Source organism: Mixophyes fleayi, chromosome 6 (assembly GCF_038048845.1).
Source record: "Mixophyes fleayi isolate aMixFle1 chromosome 6, aMixFle1.hap1, whole genome shotgun sequence".
Taxonomy (NCBI): domain Eukaryota; kingdom Metazoa; phylum Chordata; class Amphibia; order Anura; family Limnodynastidae; genus Mixophyes; species Mixophyes fleayi.
The window spans coordinates 163,640,072-163,659,580 of record NC_134407.1 but is presented as its reverse complement, the minus strand read 5'-3'; the positions used below and the strand labels follow the sequence as shown (position 1 = coordinate 163,659,580).

The 19,509-nt window shown below is 38.6% G+C and overlaps 1 protein-coding gene and 1 long non-coding RNA gene across 14 annotated transcripts in view; one reads left to right on the top strand and one right to left on the bottom strand.

The window, feature by feature from the left end:
• The window catches only part of SRCIN1 (SRC kinase signaling inhibitor 1), a 258,626-nt gene extending 240,876 nt beyond the window's left edge, over nucleotides 1-17,750 (top strand). For 5 of the 13 annotated variants that reach the window (XM_075177031.1, XM_075177030.1, XM_075177032.1 and 2 more), the window contains 5 exons: nucleotides 1,338-1,469; nucleotides 6,191-6,271; nucleotides 8,599-9,834; nucleotides 12,728-12,871; nucleotides 15,840-17,750. In XM_075177031.1, the coding sequence (XP_075033132.1) occupies nucleotides 1,338-1,469; nucleotides 6,191-6,271; nucleotides 8,599-9,834; nucleotides 12,728-12,871; nucleotides 15,840-15,971 (1,725 nt within the window). In that variant the 3' untranslated portion in view covers nucleotides 15,972-17,750. Of the gene's footprint in view, nucleotides 1-1,337; nucleotides 1,470-6,190; nucleotides 6,272-8,598; nucleotides 9,913-12,727; nucleotides 12,905-13,966; nucleotides 14,072-15,839 lie in introns of those variants that run through there. The other 8 variants (XM_075177039.1, XM_075177041.1, XR_012677690.1 and 5 more) reach the window with 7 other exon arrangements.
• Nucleotides 14,254-14,633, bottom strand: LOC142094662 (uncharacterized). The gene is made up of 3 exons (XR_012677692.1): nucleotides 14,565-14,633; nucleotides 14,460-14,498; nucleotides 14,254-14,376 (listed from the first exon to the last, which is right to left on the bottom strand). It is a non-coding gene; the product is annotated as an uncharacterized LOC142094662 (long non-coding RNA).
• Nucleotides 17,751-19,509: the final 1,759 nt, after the last annotated feature.

Below are 19,509 nucleotides of genomic sequence, written 5' to 3'. Positions count from 1 at the left end.
GTATCCAAAGTGACAAAGGCCACAAAACGTCTTACTGGGACTTTAACATAGAGCACAATGCTGAGATGCTCCAGTATATTCCTCACCCAATAGGATTTGATTTAGCTGAGTCTATATTGTATTTGAGTTCATACCTTACATATTATGGCTATGCAATTGTCAGGTTCAATAAGTCAACAGCTTCACTCATCTTGATGGTGATCCAAGGGTTTGTTTTATTTAAAGTGGTTTGTAGAGTTTGTAGTCAAAATATGAAATAAGATGTCTACTATACATAAAAGGTCATTTATGTACATTCTGTCATAGTGTGATCAGTTTATTATAAAATTATTATCTATGCACTAAAAAACACAGAATTGTCTTTAAACAAATTCGTTATTTCCTTGCAGGTACATTTTAAAAATGTGGTCAGTTCTGGGTTGGGGAGCTATTTGGGTAGTGACCAATGTTTTATCTAACACCTTAACATTAGAATTTGCAGTCCAAGCAGAATAAAGATGGCTGTTACACTATATTTCTTTTTCTGAAGCCAATTTTGAATAGTTTTAATTTATCTAAAGTTTTTTCAGTTGTGATCAATACATAATATTGCTCCTATGTGGTAGACACTTACTCGAGCTCCCTCTTCATAATTCCTTGGTGTGATGTTCTCTGGCACAGTGTTGCTTTGTCTTTCTATCCCTTTTATTTTAAACCCCCACCCAAATCTTTGAAAGTCATTTTATTTGTGCACTTTAATATGTATGCATTTGTAATGCACTGAGTGTGCCAGTGATAATAAATACATTGCATACCATTTACTCTCCTTACTACATTGTTCCAGTCATTTTTGTCCTGGGTTGGCAGGAACATATTCATTACAGATGACACATTTATACTAAATTGAACGCACTATGTACCTACTTCATGCTGCGGCAGCTGAAATAAAGAGCCATACGTGCAACGGATACAGGGGTCAACTCAGACCAAGAAAGTCGTCTGGCGTGCACGGGTCAGTATAGGCATTTTTTCTCTCGCATGAAAGTGCGTCTATCAGAATGCAGCACACACAAGCAAGCATTCTATATATCATAGATCTTCCAGAGATATAACATTTGTGGCAGGCAAGAAAACAACATGCTGAGTAGGTTTTATCTGCTGACATATTAATGGCCAATAGACAACATCATTTGTGATAGAACTGATCCCAGGGGTACAGGTCTGGGTTAATCTTGAAATAGAAGAGGATTCCATAGAGGCAGTACAGAAGTGACCCTATTAGATGTGTGAAAGAATCAGAGCTCAGAGTTTTTTCGTATGGTTACTTTTTCCCATCCTGCTGTATTTTGACTTCCCAGGTGTTTCAGAGAAGTTCTGGCTCCCTCTTTATCCCTCAGTTCCATTGTGACCACACCACTGCATCCCAGGTGGTGCCACGTCCAGCACAACTGTGGTCCAATGAGGCCACCATAGAACACGGAAGATGGAAGGTAACAGCTTGTGTTCTGGGTGGCTTGGCCCAGTCCGCTGTGCACTTTTCACCGTCTCCTCCTTCACTCTACCTTCTCCTTTTAACTCTCTGTTAACAAACTAATGCCTCACTTCCTCTCTCCCTCACTCCACTGACAGCGACAAACTCAGCTTGCATTCTGACAGGCCTACTAATGCTTTGGAGCACGGTCAAGCCATACTGCCTGTCACTCATCTACACATTTCCAGAGCAGGCACCAAGAATCACATTATAACTGCATGTATCTGCCCCCATACTGACAAGTCCTCATAGCGCTGGCATAACGGATACCATTTAGCATGAACAAAGTATTACAGAGATAAAGCCGCATCTGGTGTACTATATATATATCTTGCTTTTTTGGGAATGAAAAGTGTTATAGAGGTGGCAACTGGATAACAGTTTACTGTGTTAACATACATGCTTCATTGATTCAGTATCTACGTTATTCCTAGTGATGGTCTGATAATCTACCATTGTAAAGGGAAACCACTCTACTTGCCCATTATAATCGAATGCTCTAATTTTTAAAGGAACTTAAACATTGTTGTTTAGGTTTTCTAGCATTTTGTTTTACCTTTGAACCTGCACAGTGTATCATACATTTCTTCTCAGTAGTATTGAGTGACATGGGGCATAGCTGGTATTATCAGGTGAACCCTTAACAGTAGCTGTACACCATGTCCATTACTGGAGACAGCCACCAAATTACTGGTTGATATTTTATTGTTGCCAACTTAAAAGGTAATTTCACACAACTTAAAATTCAGTTTTGGGTGTAACGTCATATGTAAATTCTCGTCCCAAAAGATTAGGATCCGCTGTTCCACTGTGTTCTGGTCAAGCGAGACTTAATGTGCAATATGATCAGTAATTGTTAATATTGCCTCCTTCACTTCAGACGGCTGCAATTTTGAATTTCTTACTATATTACCTCAGAAAGGGCATAATTTAGCCTATTTGATATCTTCGGCCTGTCAGTTTATATTCGTATATTCACATACTCATAGTATATTTTAAGCTATGGTGAGAAGTGACCACTTTCAGCTGATAAGTCTACCATTCTGTATTGTTGTCTTGCCACCAAGCTGAGAGTGATGGCCCATCCCAGTACAAATGGAGTGACTGTAGTATAAACCTTGGGAAATCTTTGCTAAAAGCTGACCCCACTGCAAATATCAGTATCAATACAGGGCTAAATTCACAAGGTTGCGTTTTTCTATTTCAAAAGAAAGTGTCTTAAAAATTATCCAATTGCAGTAAATTTCACAAACTGACAATTTCTTTGTGAATTTGCTTGTTTTGTTTTTTTTAAAGATAATGTGAGGGTTTTGTTTTTATTACATGGAATTTGATGTAAGAAAACTGTGGTGATAACATGTTTACGTTTCTAAACCTTCATTAGAAACCATATTTTTAAAGCGTAGTTTTTTGTGCTAAAATTAACTTTAAAGATTCACAGAAAAAAAACAAAAAAACATTCCACCAAACTATAAGTTGTGCATACTACGATCAAGGTTGTAGAGTAAAATAATCTGAATACATCCGAAGTCTTTCTTTTCACCCCAAAATATATATTTTTCCTTTTTATTCGTGAATGTTACTCCTTCTTTCTCTGCCTCTCTCTGTTTTGCTTACCCTGTCTCACATTTTCCCTCCCTCTCTCTCTCTCACTCTTTCCCTCCCTCTCTCTCACTTTTTTGCTCTCTCTCGCTCACTTTCTCTCACACTCTTTCTCTCTGTAAATATATATTGACCTGCTTTTGGCACAGCTGTATATACACAGGTGAATAAACAGAATCACACTGTAGGACATACATAATATACCATGCAAGATATGGGCAGACCATGTTTTTTGCAATGAAACAAAGGGAACAAGATAACACAATAGAAAGCAAGGAAGAAAATTGATAACATAATAGTGCATTACAATGTTTAAAGCCCTAAGTCACACAGGCCATGGTTACATGAAGCCATAAGGAGACTATGAGTGTGCCACCAACCACATTAACCTCAAAATCTTACATAGGTGACAAAAATAGTTTGCAATAATTATTAATGGGGATCTTAAGGCCAATCAGACCCACAAAATTAATGAGGCGGGTTATAGAGAAGTCATAGCAGTCTCAAGGCTGTCTACCCATGACTACCATATCTTTTGGAACTTATGCAGACATTCCCAATGTAGATAGACTACTACTGTTTTATAGAGGAGAGTTGCTCACTATGAGTTAGAGGAAAGCCAACATGTAGCTATAGCTTTCATAGTTGGGAACAGTAACATCTGCAGCATGGTCTATACATGAAGGAGAAGACCAAGTTCTTCTCTCACACTTAGGAGACAAATATTTGCATGGCATGGAACAGGGCAGCCAGTCACATATACTTAGAGGTCTGTTACCAAAAGTGTATAATTGCTTGGCATTTCCACATTCTGTAACCTGTCTGGTAGTCCTAGCCATTGGAAAAAGCTCTGACAGCCACCAATCGGTGCACACTCTGACTCTAAGTATGATATATCTCTATCCATTGAGTGAAATGTTCTTTCAACCAACAACTAGCCAGGGCAGCTTGTAGATATTTATATTGCCATGGTGCCATCCAATGTGACAAGTATCTGCTCACCAAAATTCACATGTGAGCATTGGATGTTCTTAGAAACCTCCCCTTATAAAGATGGTTTTACTGTTTTAATTTTTAAACTTTTTGTGAATTCAGCCCAACCCTTATATTTTAAATCCAGAAAGCTAGAAATGATCTTGCTATGTGCGTATTATCTGCATGTTGCCCCCAGTAATAAGACATTGTGACAGCTTATACCACACAGAGCAAGCACACTCCACAGGTAACTCTTCTGCAGGTAAATGTTTTTAAGAGCCATATTTAAGTCTCTAACTCTCTGGAAAGACTGCTTGAAGGATCATGCCATCAGAGCGCAGACATTGCACAGTACTGTGGGATGCCAAGAACCATTCAGCAATGTCAGCATATAGCAAACTACACACTGTTATGGGGTACAGAGATGTAGATGTGTGTAATTAAAAAGATAAAGGTCTTGTTGCGCCTTGTAAAGGTCCACACGTTCCAAGTGACACATCTTTCCTTCTCCAGTCATGCTGCATTGAACATGACCCTTCTCATAGGTCCTTACTGGCCATATCATGCATGCTGCTCTAATATGCAAGGCATGTTGTGGTCTAACCAAACTTACATGACTGTGGAGGTTGTCTTTTCAAAAGTCATAAGCTTTTTTTGAATGGGTTATTATATGGTAAAGTGTGTAAAAACATATTAAAATCTTTTAACATTGCACTTTTTATACATTTTTGTTAGACCTCATTGCCTACATTTTGCAATAATCATCCCATCTTATTATTGTACATAATAGCTAGCCTTCTTATTGTACAATAAATTAGTCCCCCACAGGCTTCCTTTTCTGTCTGTTTCATAACTCCACTGCTCGAATACATCTAATCATACAGTGGGATTTATAAAGAGCACCTAGGCCACCACCGAATGTTACATACGTGAGAGCCGAGTATGCCAACATCAGGAGACACAGAGCAATGTCGGGTGAGCATATGCTTCATTTATACCATATCCTGCATGTGCCTATCCTATATAGGTTATGGGTGGCCGTTCTGCAGTTCTGAGGTTGTGCTTTTCTTGTTGTATTTCCTGTATCTTTGGTGAATGTATTATCTTGTCTAGAAAGGATTTTTTTAATTGGCATGAAGAGTGAGCAGGTACTTCCATGGTATCTAATGAGAAGAGCCTACTTGGATTTCTTGAGCTAGGTTTGGATACAGGTTTGAATCTTGGGATGTCCTTTAAACCAATAATTTTCATCTGCGAGTTGCACATCTTGCTTCTAGGGCCATTATTGCCTGTTGAATTCTGTCTATTGTTTACAGAATATATGTTTAGAAAAAGAAGACACCCAGTATGTTTTGGGAAGAAAATAAGCAAAATTTATTTTTAAAGTGGAAACTCCCTTTTAAGTTCTCATCTCCTGATTATACCAGCTGTAGCCAATAATATTGTGTTGCTAAAGTTCTATGAGAAATGTATTTAATGGCTTCAAAGCCCAATGTTTGCCAATATTTAAGAAGTTACATGCTTTCAATGCAGCTAGGGAATTGCAGACACAAGTTTATTAAATAAGTTCAGTATTAACATTTATTTATTGACCTGCTGGAGAAAGTGTCCTTCAGGTACCCAACAGCGTACCACTGTCCACTACAGTCCTACTGTCCTCTACAGCCATACATGTCCAAGTTTAAGTGACAACAAATATTGTGCTATCTACATCATCTGTGTATCCCTGGAAACCAAACTAGTCGAATATGTATCCTGACTGACAGTAACTCTCACTCTCTTGGATCCTCTGTTTGGGTTGTACAGTCTGATCTCTTCTCCTTGTCCATTTGGACTCCAAAAGACTTTTTCTATTAACCTTGAATAGTACAAGAATCTACAACACTATTTTCACCTCTACTGGCACTTCATTTCTACTGTGTATGGAATAACCTTCTGTATCCTGTTGCCTTCCTATCCTACACTGTGAGCTGCTCCTACCTTGCTGTCCTGTCTTCTTCGCTGGAAATGTCACAAATATGCGAAAAACCTATTTTATGCTAATAATAAGAATAATGACATTTATGGACCTTGTTGTTGAAAGATATAATCCTCTCCTGCTAGGCTGCAAAACCTATTCAGGGAGAAGAAGGCTTGGAGGTTCCATCTGTAGAATCCAAATTGTCTCTTACGTCTCAGATCCAGGTAAGGTTTGGGAAAGGAAACCACCTTGGTAGTTATTGTTTGTGACGAAACATAAAATTATCCATTAAGGGGGGAATTCAATTAGCCGCAAATTATCTCGAGGGCATTCCCGAAGATTGTTGGCGGCTGAGTTTTTTTTAACTGAAAAAGGTTTTTATTAAATTTTCCAAAGAAAAAAGTATACACAAACAGTTACAGTTCGAATGGCAGGTATACACATCAGGTATCATAAACAAATAAACATCAAACCAAAAAAGACGGGCAACTACTACCTAAAGGGAGAGTTTTTAACAGAAATCTCGCCCCATAGAGGTGTGAGGAAAACGGAGCGGAGATCTTTACCGCAGTAAAAGTTTGCAGTCGTGAAGTTCCTCAGAACATTGAGGCTAATTGAATTCCCCCCAAATTGTCTGTTTTGAATTCTTGCTAACGCAAAGTATATCTTCTCTGAAAAGAGAAAGCAAACAGCCTAAATGCAAATACTGCAAGCTCATTTACGACGTGCACTCCGAGCTCAACGTTAAATGATTTTGTTTTGAACCTATGCACCTAAATGGTCCGACCTGCACACATCAGGGTATGTGCCTATTCTTTCTTCCTGGGAAATGGCTCTGTAAACTACAAGAGTGCACTGGGGTGCTGTAAGAGGCAGGGGGAATGTGTAGAGGTGCACTGTGCAAAAATTTAAACATCCACCACCCCTTTCATTAAATAAATCTTTAGAAAATGCTCAGTTTTGCATAATTTATTTTATTAAATTGATTATGAGAGTGATTATGAGAGTGTGGGAACATTGGGACTGTGACTTTATTGCATGTGACATAATTCTCTGTGTGCTCTAAATTGGACAAAGTAAGCCTAAAAATGCGGTTCTCCACCAAAGAGCAGCTGGAAGGCACAAAATAAATGCCATTAAATGTATAAAATGAGACTCGATGTCCACTGTCTCAAAGTTGGTGCAAAAGTATTTTTACACATATCAAAGTACATCCTAAAAATGTACCTTCTTCACCCCCTTCTCTCAGTTTAAGTACCTTGCTCTTCAAATTGAAATTTCATTTTTGCATTGGTGCGCCTACTCCGTACTTTGTAAGGAACGCCCTCCCATCTAGGTGCACTTGCGCAAACAGTGGCTCATGGCACCTCCAAAGAGGATTTTGCTTTGCTACTCGGCTGTTTTGCACTTCGTAAATGAGGCTCACAGTTTTGCCCTGTTATATATATCTTTTAAAATCTGTTTATTGTAGATATAGGGACTGATGCAGAGTGGGACATACGCCACGTAGAATGTGTGAAAGTGGGCACACACATATGTACTTTTGCAGATTTGCATGGTTCCAACACTTACACCCGACTGGCGAGAGAGAAGAGTACAGTAAAGTCGTGTTTTCGGGCAATGCAAGCCTGTAGAAACAAAGGGCAGGTGCAAGTACTAACTGATGATGATTTGTTGTAATCCAGGTGCATGTGCTGCCGATGCGGACACATCTCGAGATGTGTATGTGCCTCTGCATACGGGTGGAAATACTCTCTAATTAGGTGCTCTTTTTTTAGATTAATTTACACCCATTTCGCCAAAAACTCTGCATCAGACCCTTGCATCACAGTTTTAAAGACTCCGCTAAAATGACAACAGGGTAACATAAATTCATAAACTTGGGTTGACATCCTATAGAAAACCCCAATTGTCACAAGTCTGAACTAGATTGTCCTATAGCAGATGTCCAAACGTTATTAACTTGTATTGATTTGTCCTATGGAGAAATAGCAGACCCCACAACTTAGTTAAATTGCACTGACTTGTGCATTTACAGACAACAAACGTAATTAACATGGCCTAGCTTGCCTTATAGCAGACCCCCAAACTTTACCCCTCTACACCATACCAACCCTTCACACACACACACACACACACACACACACACCAAAAATACACCTGCTAAAACTATAGGAAACACAAAAACAGCACTACTACATAAAACAAGTGATGGGTTGTTAGGAGAATATAGGCAAATACAAGTTCTTATAGATTTAGAATAAAGCTCAAAACAACTATTTCCATTAAAAAAAAATTGTGAATACAGTGATCTTTAAACATGGGTTAGCCATTAAGATGTCTTCACCACCATAAGATTTCACCCTTTTGTCTGTCCGCATATCCAAAATAATTTGCCATTGGCAACAATCTTTTACTTAACGTCATATTCTTTAGAGCAAGCATCTATATGTAAATGGTAAGTCTAATGTAGCTCTAAGCTACTACTGTGAATTAATTGTTGGATATTTTAATTATTTCATCTTAACCCAACTTTCTTTACCCTTCCTAGGAATTGTATGACCCTTCTGGAGGCAGTAGGAAATTCTCACTGCCTAAGATTATCTTGACAGAGTGGACATCCAATCCTCCCTCACCCCCAGGCAAAGATGATGAGTTTACATGTGAAGTTAGTTGTTCTAAATTAAAAACTCCTGCCACCTATGACTCCCCAGTGATTGAATGGACATACCCAGCTATAATTGATGAAAAGGAGATTACTCTTGAAGATTTAAGCCAATCTGAGCAGCCCGGAGCAGGATATATAGAAGCTAAGCACAGCTCTGTAAGACACAGTATCCAGGTTGCAAATATGGAAAATATATCGAATACAGTGGGAGGCTTTATGATACCAAATAACAACATTACATCATTGATTACAGAGAAGAACAAGTTAGAAGAAAGTGGAGATGTGTGTGAAATGCGAGCAAGGTATTTGGGAGGAAGGTCCAATGAAATATTGACAGAGCACCCAGTTGTCCCATCTGAAAACATACCTGTTCTTATTGTGTTTGATAAAAGAGAAATGCATCCTCATGCATACAAACAATTGGTGGCATCTGAAGGGCTTGGAGAAGTTAAGGATGGACAGGCAAGCTCTCGTCTTAACACTGAGAAGTTGGGAGAATATGTTGAGCAGAGACCATTGTCTCTAAGCTATGATGGTCAGGTAGAATTGGACAAAATTGAGGAGTATGCAAGGCTATCACAGCCAAGTATTCCAGTGCCAAAACCAAGGCATCTACAGATAAAGGATCCAAAATCCCAGAAAGCCAAGAGTCTAGATATTTCTGGACAACACAAAGAGGTGTCACATGCCATTCAGTCAGGCACAACTTCCAAACTAAGAGTCATTGATGTTCAGAAGGTGATCAGTTCTGCTGCTAATGTAGGAAGCAGTTCACCAGATGTACTTCAAGACAGTCTAACTGAAGACAGCATTCATGTGACTTGGAAGAGCATGGACATTTGCAAGAGCACATATAAGCGGTTGGATAGCCTAGAGGAAAGCATTCGTGAACTTGAGCTCACCATAAGTGAAATTGGTGTCCAGTCATCTGACTTACCACATGCAAATCACCTTCATGCTCATGATATTGGGATGGATTCAAAGCAATCGGAACAAGATCTACCTTATTTACATAATCTGAACAGGACTAGTTCTACCGTAAAGTGTCTCCCAGTCATCTGGAGCACCCTCCCACCCAGAACTAAGCCACCTTTGCTACCAAAGCCTCAGATCCCTAAGGTGTCACTTTAGTTTCTTCATCTTTCAAGTCTCTGGACATGTTGAACCTATCCTGATATTCTAAGCTGCAGTAAAAATGTAGATATTTTTTCTACTTTCACATACACGCTCTGCTTTGTATGTGAAGTTTTATGTAGTGCAACTTAAACCTAAACTTTAATACCATTTAAATATACCTGAATGATTCCAAACAAGTTATCTATAGGGGTGCTAGAAAGATTGTGAAATCTTTAACATTTTCTGAATTTCTGCATAAACGTGACCTTAATTGTGTTAAGAGCTTTATCTAAGTCATAAAAATAGATAGACACCCCAATAAATCAAATAATACACAATAGGTTATTATTTTCATTAATTTATTGATCGAAATGATCCGATATTACATTTCTTTGTCAGAAAAACTGTTTGAACTTCTGCTAACTGTAACTTATGACCACTTTAAGAAACAATTACTTCATATGTTTACGGTAATTGTTGATCAGTCCTGCACATGGTCTTGGAGAAATATTGGCCCATGTCCCCTTACAGAACTGCTTCAACTCATAGATGTTGGACTTTTTTTTGCTTCTTTTGCTTCCACAATTTTTTTGTAGATTGACTTGTGTGTCATTGTCTTGCTGCAGGACCCACCTTCTGTTGAGCTTCAGGCCATGGAAGGATACCTTAACAATCTCCTTTAGAGTTTTCTGGTAGAAACCAGAATTTATAGTTCCATCAATGATGCAAAGCCGTCCTAACTTTCTGGCACCACTCTAATAAGCCTTATACATTCAACCAATAAAATCTATCATTTTTAAATAAGAGTAATTCGATTTTTGGAATCTAATGTGCAAATTAGTAAACATTTAGTGTGGTGGAATGTCATCCTTACAGCTTGCATGTGTCACTGTTGCTGGCTGGAGAATTAGTATGGGCCAATGAAACCTCTTCTTAGAGGTTTCATTGGCTCATACTAATTCTTCTTATATTGGCACCAGTTGGCCATAGGATCTACTTGATTATGATTGTAATAGAGAACATAATAGTGAAATATTAAAACTGATGTTCAGACTTCTGCCCTTTTTTATAAATTGGAAGGATTAATTTATTTTTTTATACAGAATTATATAGTTTATAGTAGTTGCTCTATACCAATTGTGTTTGTATTTCTATAGAGACCATTGGTTAAATAACTTATAGAGGATAAAAAGGATGAACCAGGGTAAATTAGTGTTACCAAAAGGATTTAAGTGCAAATGTCACTTAAAAACAGTGTAAGCAGCCATTTGTGAGCTAGACCATCGTTATTCAGGAAAATGTAATGCATCAGTTCACTAGGAACCAGTGGAACTTTGATTCAGTCCTCAAAATGGCTACCTCCACTGTGTGTGGGCAACAAGTACACCTCAACAGCAAAGTTATTTGCAGAAGAGTAATTGGTAATTCTTCAGAGTGAATGTATGCATAGTAGGTTGATGTTTTAGAGTTACTAATTTGTTGTGTTCCTATTGTGATATACACTTTGTATTGAAATACAACACAACTTGATGTTATCCTTTATTTTGGTGTCTTGGCCTCAGAAGTCACTGCTGACTTCCCCTTAGACACACAAGGTTTCATGATCACTTCATTTATTCCCACAGTACAGCTTTCATCTAATTTCCTAAATCCGCTTTTAATACTTAAAACGGCAGTGTATGTATAATATTATAATGGTGCAAAGCTTTTATTGTTGTACGTTCTTCATATGTGATATGTTTTAAGAGTCAAACTTAGACTTTGGCTTCTCCTCTGAGGTAAATAAGTTCTGTCCTTGGGAGGGAAATGTTTTTGTTTTCTTAGAGTGAGGGGGGCAAACATTATTCTCTGTCCCTTTCCCCCCTCCTCACTATATCATTTCTATCCAGGGCCTGGCTGGTATATAGTAACTGCAGTGGGGGGGGGGCAAGACTCGGCTCAGCGGCCTGTTAGGAACATTTTAAAGGAAACAAAATGCAGATAGCCCCCAGTCCAGCCAGCCCCTGTTTCTATCGCTCCTATGTGGTGCCTGCAAATGTCAGAAACTCTTCCCTGTTATTCTTTATTTTCTCTCTGACCTTGTCTGCGTGTTATGAATAATGTGGTAGGTTTATAGCAACGGCCTCATGCTTCTTTTCAGACACAGGCTTTTCTGTGTACAACTAAGTCTAATCAAAAAGCTCAGTAACTAAAATACTCAATTAATCATTTAAGGCTCATTTATGAAGCTCCAAAATTGCAGACCACGAATAGCAACTTACATTTTGTGTCTCCATTCACCTATGTTTATGGGAAGTGCATAGAGTTGTCTGCATCTACACCAAATTAATTGTATTGGGGGGGGGGGGGGGGGGGATTTCTGTAAATGAGCTTCGTTGTCTGGGAATTCTTAAAATGTTCTGATGTATTATATGTTCATGGAATATGTAATTAAATATAATCAACATCTACTTACTATACTTTCCTATATATGAGTAAAAGAGTATATTGGTACACCTACATACAGTGGAGGTAGCCATTTTGATAGTTAAATAGTAATAGGTGACATTACTGCAACGTGGCACATCGATGAACATACTATTTTATTTTGTGCCTCATCCCTCAGTAGTGGTGTCACTATTTAATAGTGAATTGACCGACTACATTCTCATGAATATTCTTTCAGGCTACAAAATGGCTGCCTCTGTGGTATGTAGAGGTTGTGCGATAAGCATATCTAGTGTCTTATGATTATTTTTTTGTGTTGTGATTGATATATCTAATTCATTCTGCAGGACCATGATTACAGAACAGGAATAATTGAATATTGATAATCTTAGTGCAGAAAGATCAAATACCGTACAAGATACTAAGAGAGGATCCTCCCTGGGCTGACATCTCCCCTTTTTATTTGCAGAGTGGGGGCATGTCAATTCCTCCCATGAAGATGGTAAACCCAGTAGGCTCGCGGCTAAAGAGCGTTCAGCAGAGCAGCGGAGACAAGAGCAACAAGCACTCCAAACAAAGAATGGAGTACATGAGGATCCAGGGCCACCAGCAGGTAGTTTATCTGTAGAGAAGATGTGAACACAAGGTTAGCACACACTGGCTCCCCTCTCATTTCTCATCCTAATCTTGCATCAGTCTGTGTGTTTAACACCTTGTCACCAGGATCATTCTCAGATAAGTGCAATGGCATGTGCTGCCAGCTATTAGTGGGGATAGGAGTGCTTTATAAAGACCCTTACATCTGCAGTTAGACTGTAAACTGTAACTCCATCCTCTCCACTATTACCACCTCACCCCCTAACCTGGCATTTGATATGCTAGCTGAGACCGATATACTCATATGTGTCTTGTCGTTTGCTAAGAGACTCAATATTCAAGCTGTTAAGGAGCAATACTAGATTTACTAACTGATACCTGGACAAAACTGCTGATGTCTGTATGTGATTATTCTTAAGGCTTACCCATCTCCTACACACAGTCAAAGCATCCATTTTGTGAGCTGAACCGTTTTTATAGTTGGCTAGTAAATGGTGACATCACTGTGGTCTAAGGCACAAAGATCCACAAAATTTCTGAGGTCTGGGTCCCGCTTGTTTCATGTCCTAGTAAACGGATAAGCTGTATCCTCCTAAATACTGGTTCAGCCCACAAAATGGATACCTCCACTGTTTCTAGGCAAAGGTGCACTTAAGGGGCAGATTCAATTTGGCGAGAGGTGACACAATGTTTCTCCAAAACAGTCCACAGAGACACATCAGGTCGGAGTTTTTACAGAAATTCCTGCTCATTTTTCCTTGCGTCCCATAGAGGTGTACAGCAAAATGAGTGGAAATTTCTTATCGTAATAGCCGGCAATATGCGCATCTGAACATTGAGGTGATATTGGGCGGCACCTCACTCTGAATTGAATCTGCCCCTTAACCCCACTTCTTCTGTGGCTAATTTTTCTATCTATGCTACTGTTATTTGGCATTTTTCTTTGCATCTGTTCTTTATATATCACTCTCTTTTATGCCTGTTTAAATAAATATCTATGACTAACTGTTCATCTGTTTTCTTTATTAATTTGCTAATGTTTTGAAGTATTAAAATTGTCAATGACTTGTATCTCAAATCATTTACTTTGTTCTCATATCTTTGCTGAGAGACTGCATGCAGCATTTTATTTTTCCAGTGATCCTTCTTCCCACATTGCTAAGATTCTTACTGCTCCATTTGGTTTGCTTTGTTACCATTCTGAAGTGTTTACTCAGTGAGTGCTATATTTATCTTTGTGTGAATTCTCCTTGTTTAGTGAAACTAGTGGATTTAATATTATTAATCCTCACATATTTTCATCTACTTTATTCACATCATCCACTCTGATTTATGGTTGTGATTTCTAAATGCATCTCTCAGGTATTAATTCATACTTCCTTCTCTACCTCTGTTATTCTAAGCATTTCTTTTTTCCCCTGTACTGCCTGTCCAGCTACACTATATTCTACTTCTGCTTTCCATGCCTCTCTTAACTATCCAGCGCTTTCTCAGCTACTCTTACTTCCACCTCAACCTTCCCTGCTCCCTATCATCCCTTCTTCTCCAACAGTGTCTTCCAAACCCATGTAATGTACCTCTGCCTTACCCGCTCTCCATCTTACCTTCTTCTCTAACCATGTGTCCAATCCCATGTAATGTACCTCTGCCTTACCCGCTCTCCATCTTACCTTCTTCTCTAACCATGTGTCCAAACCCATGTAATGTACCTCTGCCTTCCCTGCTCCCGATCTTCCCTTCTTCTCTAACCATGAGTCCAAACCCATGTAATGTACCTCTGCCTTACCCGCTCCCCATCTTACCTTCTTCTCTAACCATGAGTCCAAACCCATGTAATGTACCTCTGCCTTCCCTGCTCCCCATCATCCCTTCTTCTCCAACAGTGTCTTCCAAACCCATGTAATGTACCTCTGCCTTACCCGCTCTCCATCTTACCTTCTTCTCTAACCATGTGTCCAATCCCATGTAATGTACCTCTGCCTTACCCGCTCTCCATCTTCCCTTCTTCTCTAACCATGAGTCCAAACCCATGTAATGTACCTCTGCCTTCCCTGCTCCCCATCTTCCCTTCTTCTCTAACCATGTGTCCAAACCCATGTAATGTACCTCTGCCTTCCCTGCTCCCCATCTTCCCTTCTTCTCTAACCATGTGTCCAAACCCATGTAATGTACCTCTGCCTTCCCTGCTCCCCATCTTCCCTTCTTCTCTAACCATGTGTCCAAACCCATGTAATGTACCTCTGCCTTCCCTGCTCCCCATCTTCCCTTCTTCTCTAACCATGTGTCCAAACCCATGTAATGTACATCTGCCTTCCCTGCTCCCCATCTTCCCTTCTTCTCTAACCATGTGTCCAATCCCATGTAATGTACCTCTGTCTTCCCAGCACCACTTGTCTTCCATCTCTCTTTCCAGGTACTTTTATCTACTCCTGTGTATCATTTTTATCATCTCATAGCTTCCTACCTCTGCTCTTGTAGCTCTGTTACTCCTACATCTTTCTGTTATCTAGTCTACATGTCATCTACATCTGCCCTACCTTAAGTCCTGGTTTATATTTGTATTTTGGTTCTTATTTTTGCTCACTGTTGGCTTAATCAATCAGGTGATAGATGAAACAAAAAACCAATATTGAAGTTGGAATTCATGTTTTATTGGCTATTAGTAAATTGGCTTTGCACTCTATTCTTCTTTACTGCACATATCTTCTATTTCTTTCTAGCATAATTCTTTCTCTCTTCCCCTGGCTTCTCATAAACATATCTAAAATCCTAAAGCTCTTTCCCCAAATTATGTCCTTCCCCTTTTACTCCTGTTTCTGCCCATCTCTCTGTTTATAGTGAATTCTCTCCTCCTTATTCCTCTTACCCACCAGAGCTCACCATTTAAATAAATCCCCTCATTGCTTTCTAGTACTCGTGTATATGTGTTGGGAATAATTTCACTATCCTAATTTCCTCAGTCTACTTCTCACTCTTCTTTCCAGGCAGCTAGACCATCTAAAGAGGCTGGTAGTGTGAATGAAACTAACCCAGGATCGGATAAAAATGCACCTTCTCGAACCTCTATTCCTGTACTAACTTCCTTTGGTACAAGGAACTCCTCTATTTCCTTCTAAATGATCTACTTTGCAACTTTTTATTCTACTGTGCTCTACTCATCTGTATTCTCCTTCATGCTCTTTGAAGTGTGGACTCTAAACTGGCCAACTTCTTCTGGCTGAAAGACCCCTCACCTATTTTCCCCTCTGCGTTTTATCAGCTTTGAGAAAATGATACGGCAAAGGGCTGAAAACGCTGAGAGAAGCGTGAGAGACATGATGTACAACAGTCGATGCATTCCATGGTGCCTCCCACCTGCCCAGGCCTGACTGTTACCACACCTGCAGCTGTTCATCTTTCCAAATGATGTAGATATGAATCTCCGAAAGACAAGACTTTACAGGACACTATCGTGGGGTTCTGAGCATTGTATGTTGCTTTGTTATTTTTTATTTCTATGCTTTATTTATTTGTTGTTCCTGTAGTTTCTGTGGAAGTCTAGAGATGTCAGGATGATCTTTTTTGTGTTGCGTTGCCAGCAATAAGCAAAGACCCCCACCCCAAGAAAGCAGATTGTATTTTTTCAGAGTAGCCCAGATGTGTAATCTGAAAAGCAGGTCTAGTCTCTTAACCACTCCGGGGGTTAATCATACAAAGCACAGACGGAAAGGAAATGGTCGGCTTCCGTGTCACCAGGAGTGTGGTGTTGAATGATCACTCATAGAGAGTGCGAGATGCCAAGATTGGTGACACCTACACTGTTATCATTCTCTAGCAATATCTGTCCTTTGACTGGCCATGGGAAGGAGCAGAAAGGAGGTAGACTCCAGGGCATAATATAAGGGATACCCAAGAATTTCATTGTCCAAATAGCTGCAGGAACTCTGGAGTCGAGACCACCCTATGGTATTGTTATAAACATTCCATGAGGGTTGTTAGGGCTGTAATTATAGGATATTCCCGTGTAACATTGTATATTATAAGCACAGAAATTGACACTAGATAATGTGAAGTGTGTGCGTGTGTGTATTGGTGAATTGTGTGTCTAAGAAAGTGTGTTCTATGGACAGGGGAGAGGCCTGGAGAGCAAATCACATTATTTTTTTGCTTCTGTCTATTCACACACTAGGTTTAGGTTTTTGTTTTTGTAAACAGTCCATTTTTGTACAAACAGGAGGTTGAGTTTATATAACATTAATAAACAAGCTATAAAGTCACTCTTCAGAATTGCAAACAAACTCTTTCCATTCAGTGAAACTATCTTACGTTTTTTATTGTATTGCGAACAAACACATATATACATATTATATATAAAATAAATACCTAATATAAATATATATGTACAATTTTAAATATTTCCTTGTATGGTGAGAGAGGGGTTGTTTGAACAGGGTACTTCTGTCTTTTGGGTTAAAAACTTTCATACATTAAATATTAGAGATCAGATCCCGATATATAACAAAGTTAGGGTTTTTAGGTTCGTACAGGTTTACAATACCTGCCCATTATTTATTACAGCTAAAGGCGGACAATAAGTCACAGACACCTCTTGCACTGAAAGTATCTATTGTGCTTTTTTGTTTATGTGCTTTAAATAGCAAGTACTACCCCAAGTCCTGCATCATTAATAAAAAACAGCACTGAGGGGCTGTTATTAAGAAGCACTTTTCCAAAGGAATTCTATTTAATTATAAAGAATATACATGAAAAAGAGCATTGCATTATTGAAATATATATTTATTTTTTGGATGTTCCTTATTTAGATCTTAAAGATATTTATTTAAAATGTTATTGTATGAGGATTATGTCATAATATATTTAGGACATATTTTGACTTTTAAATTCATTTTTCCAGGCAAAGTCAGTCGCATTAGACATGCAGTATAATTATTTCTAATTATATTTGTGCATTGGTGTCTTACAGTCATTAGCGCTTGTGAATTGTGGGTCTTAGCAATGTTAATGACTTTGGTTGGACAGCTTGGTTTTATTTTAGTTAAAGTTGGCTAGGTCTGTTCAGGCTTAAAAATTCCAGCAAATTTCCCTTTAAAACACATTTACACCGATTTAGTTCTATGTGGAATCTTCTTATAAATGTTTCCATTTGTAATATTCCTTCATGCATGAAAACGCAACAGTGGGATAGATAGTTTATGCTCTCACACTGCATTCCTTAAGTTATAACTTATAACCCCCTTGTGGAATTTACAATAGCAAGAGACATTTAGTACATTGAGTTTTTCAGTGAAATAATACAAAGGACTGAAAATCCAGTTTAAGAGCGTGCCGATCCCCACAGAATACCCTTCCCCTTCCCTAAAAATATTCCTTTAGTGCTGCCCGCACCTGCCGCTGGTACGCACAACATTGATGGGGTATCACTTAGTGGGACAGTCCCCTAAAATTAGGACTAGATTGGGACAGTTGGGAGGTATGCAAACACAGTACTTAGATGAATGAACTATGATGATGATAATATATCATTATGAATAGCTCTTTGATGCAAGACAATTTGTGGCATTTCCCTTCGCAACCCTATAGGGGACGCACAGAGATCAGCGGTGTTGCGATAATGGGACTTATGCAGTCATAGGTAATCGCGGACCGCAAAGCTAATTGAATATGCCCCCCTTGTATTTTAGGTTTGGTGGCCCTTTATACAATTTTATCATCCTTTATGATTTGTTCAGCTATAACTACAGAGAATAAATGTTACTGATTGGTAGAGCCAAACAATTATTATCCCATTTTTGGTCATTTGGGGCACTGCTTAATTAATTCTTTGACCGATATTTGATTTCACATAAACCAACTAAACTGTATCCCAGTTCCCACTTATAGTAATTAATACAGATATATTCAATATACTAGACAAAATATAGGAAAGACAAAAGTTCTACACTTTTTTTATATACAAATGTGCAGGCTGGGTGTAAATTGTACAAGTTCATTATAACTTCTAATTCAGACCATTTGCAATGCCCTTGTATAGCGATAGAGTGTGGGGACAGTTGTACCTTAAGTCTATTGCAACAGTTTTTTTTCAGATTGGTCTCCATAATTCCCTAGAGTTTTCTGGACGTCTCCATAACTTGACTCACAATTCTTAATGGTAAATATTGCAGTATTTGCTTCAAAACTGATTTATGATAAATACATTTTGTGCAACTGTATTAAATCTTGTGTACATTTCACAGTGTTTCTCCTATAGATAGTTCTGTCACATGTGTTATTGAATCTGTTGTGTTACCAGATCATACCTCTAAAGTCTTCTTGTTGCCTACACGCAGTTCAGGGGGCTCATTTTATGGACTCTGCAAAAACCCATGAGAGTGCAGGAAAACCTAATTCTGTCACCGTGGCATTTCTAATGAATAGTGTGTGAGTGTATATGTATGTATATATATATATATATATATATATATATATATATATATATATATATATATAATATAGGTTTGCACCACACAAGAGGCTGCCTCCACTGAGTGTAGGCAACATATCCACTTTAAAGCAAAATTCTAAGATTTCACTTATTTTACTTTCATACGGGAAGCTGTGGAATATGGAGGTCAGTGTGACAGCAGTGACAAGAACTAGATTTTAGACAGTTTG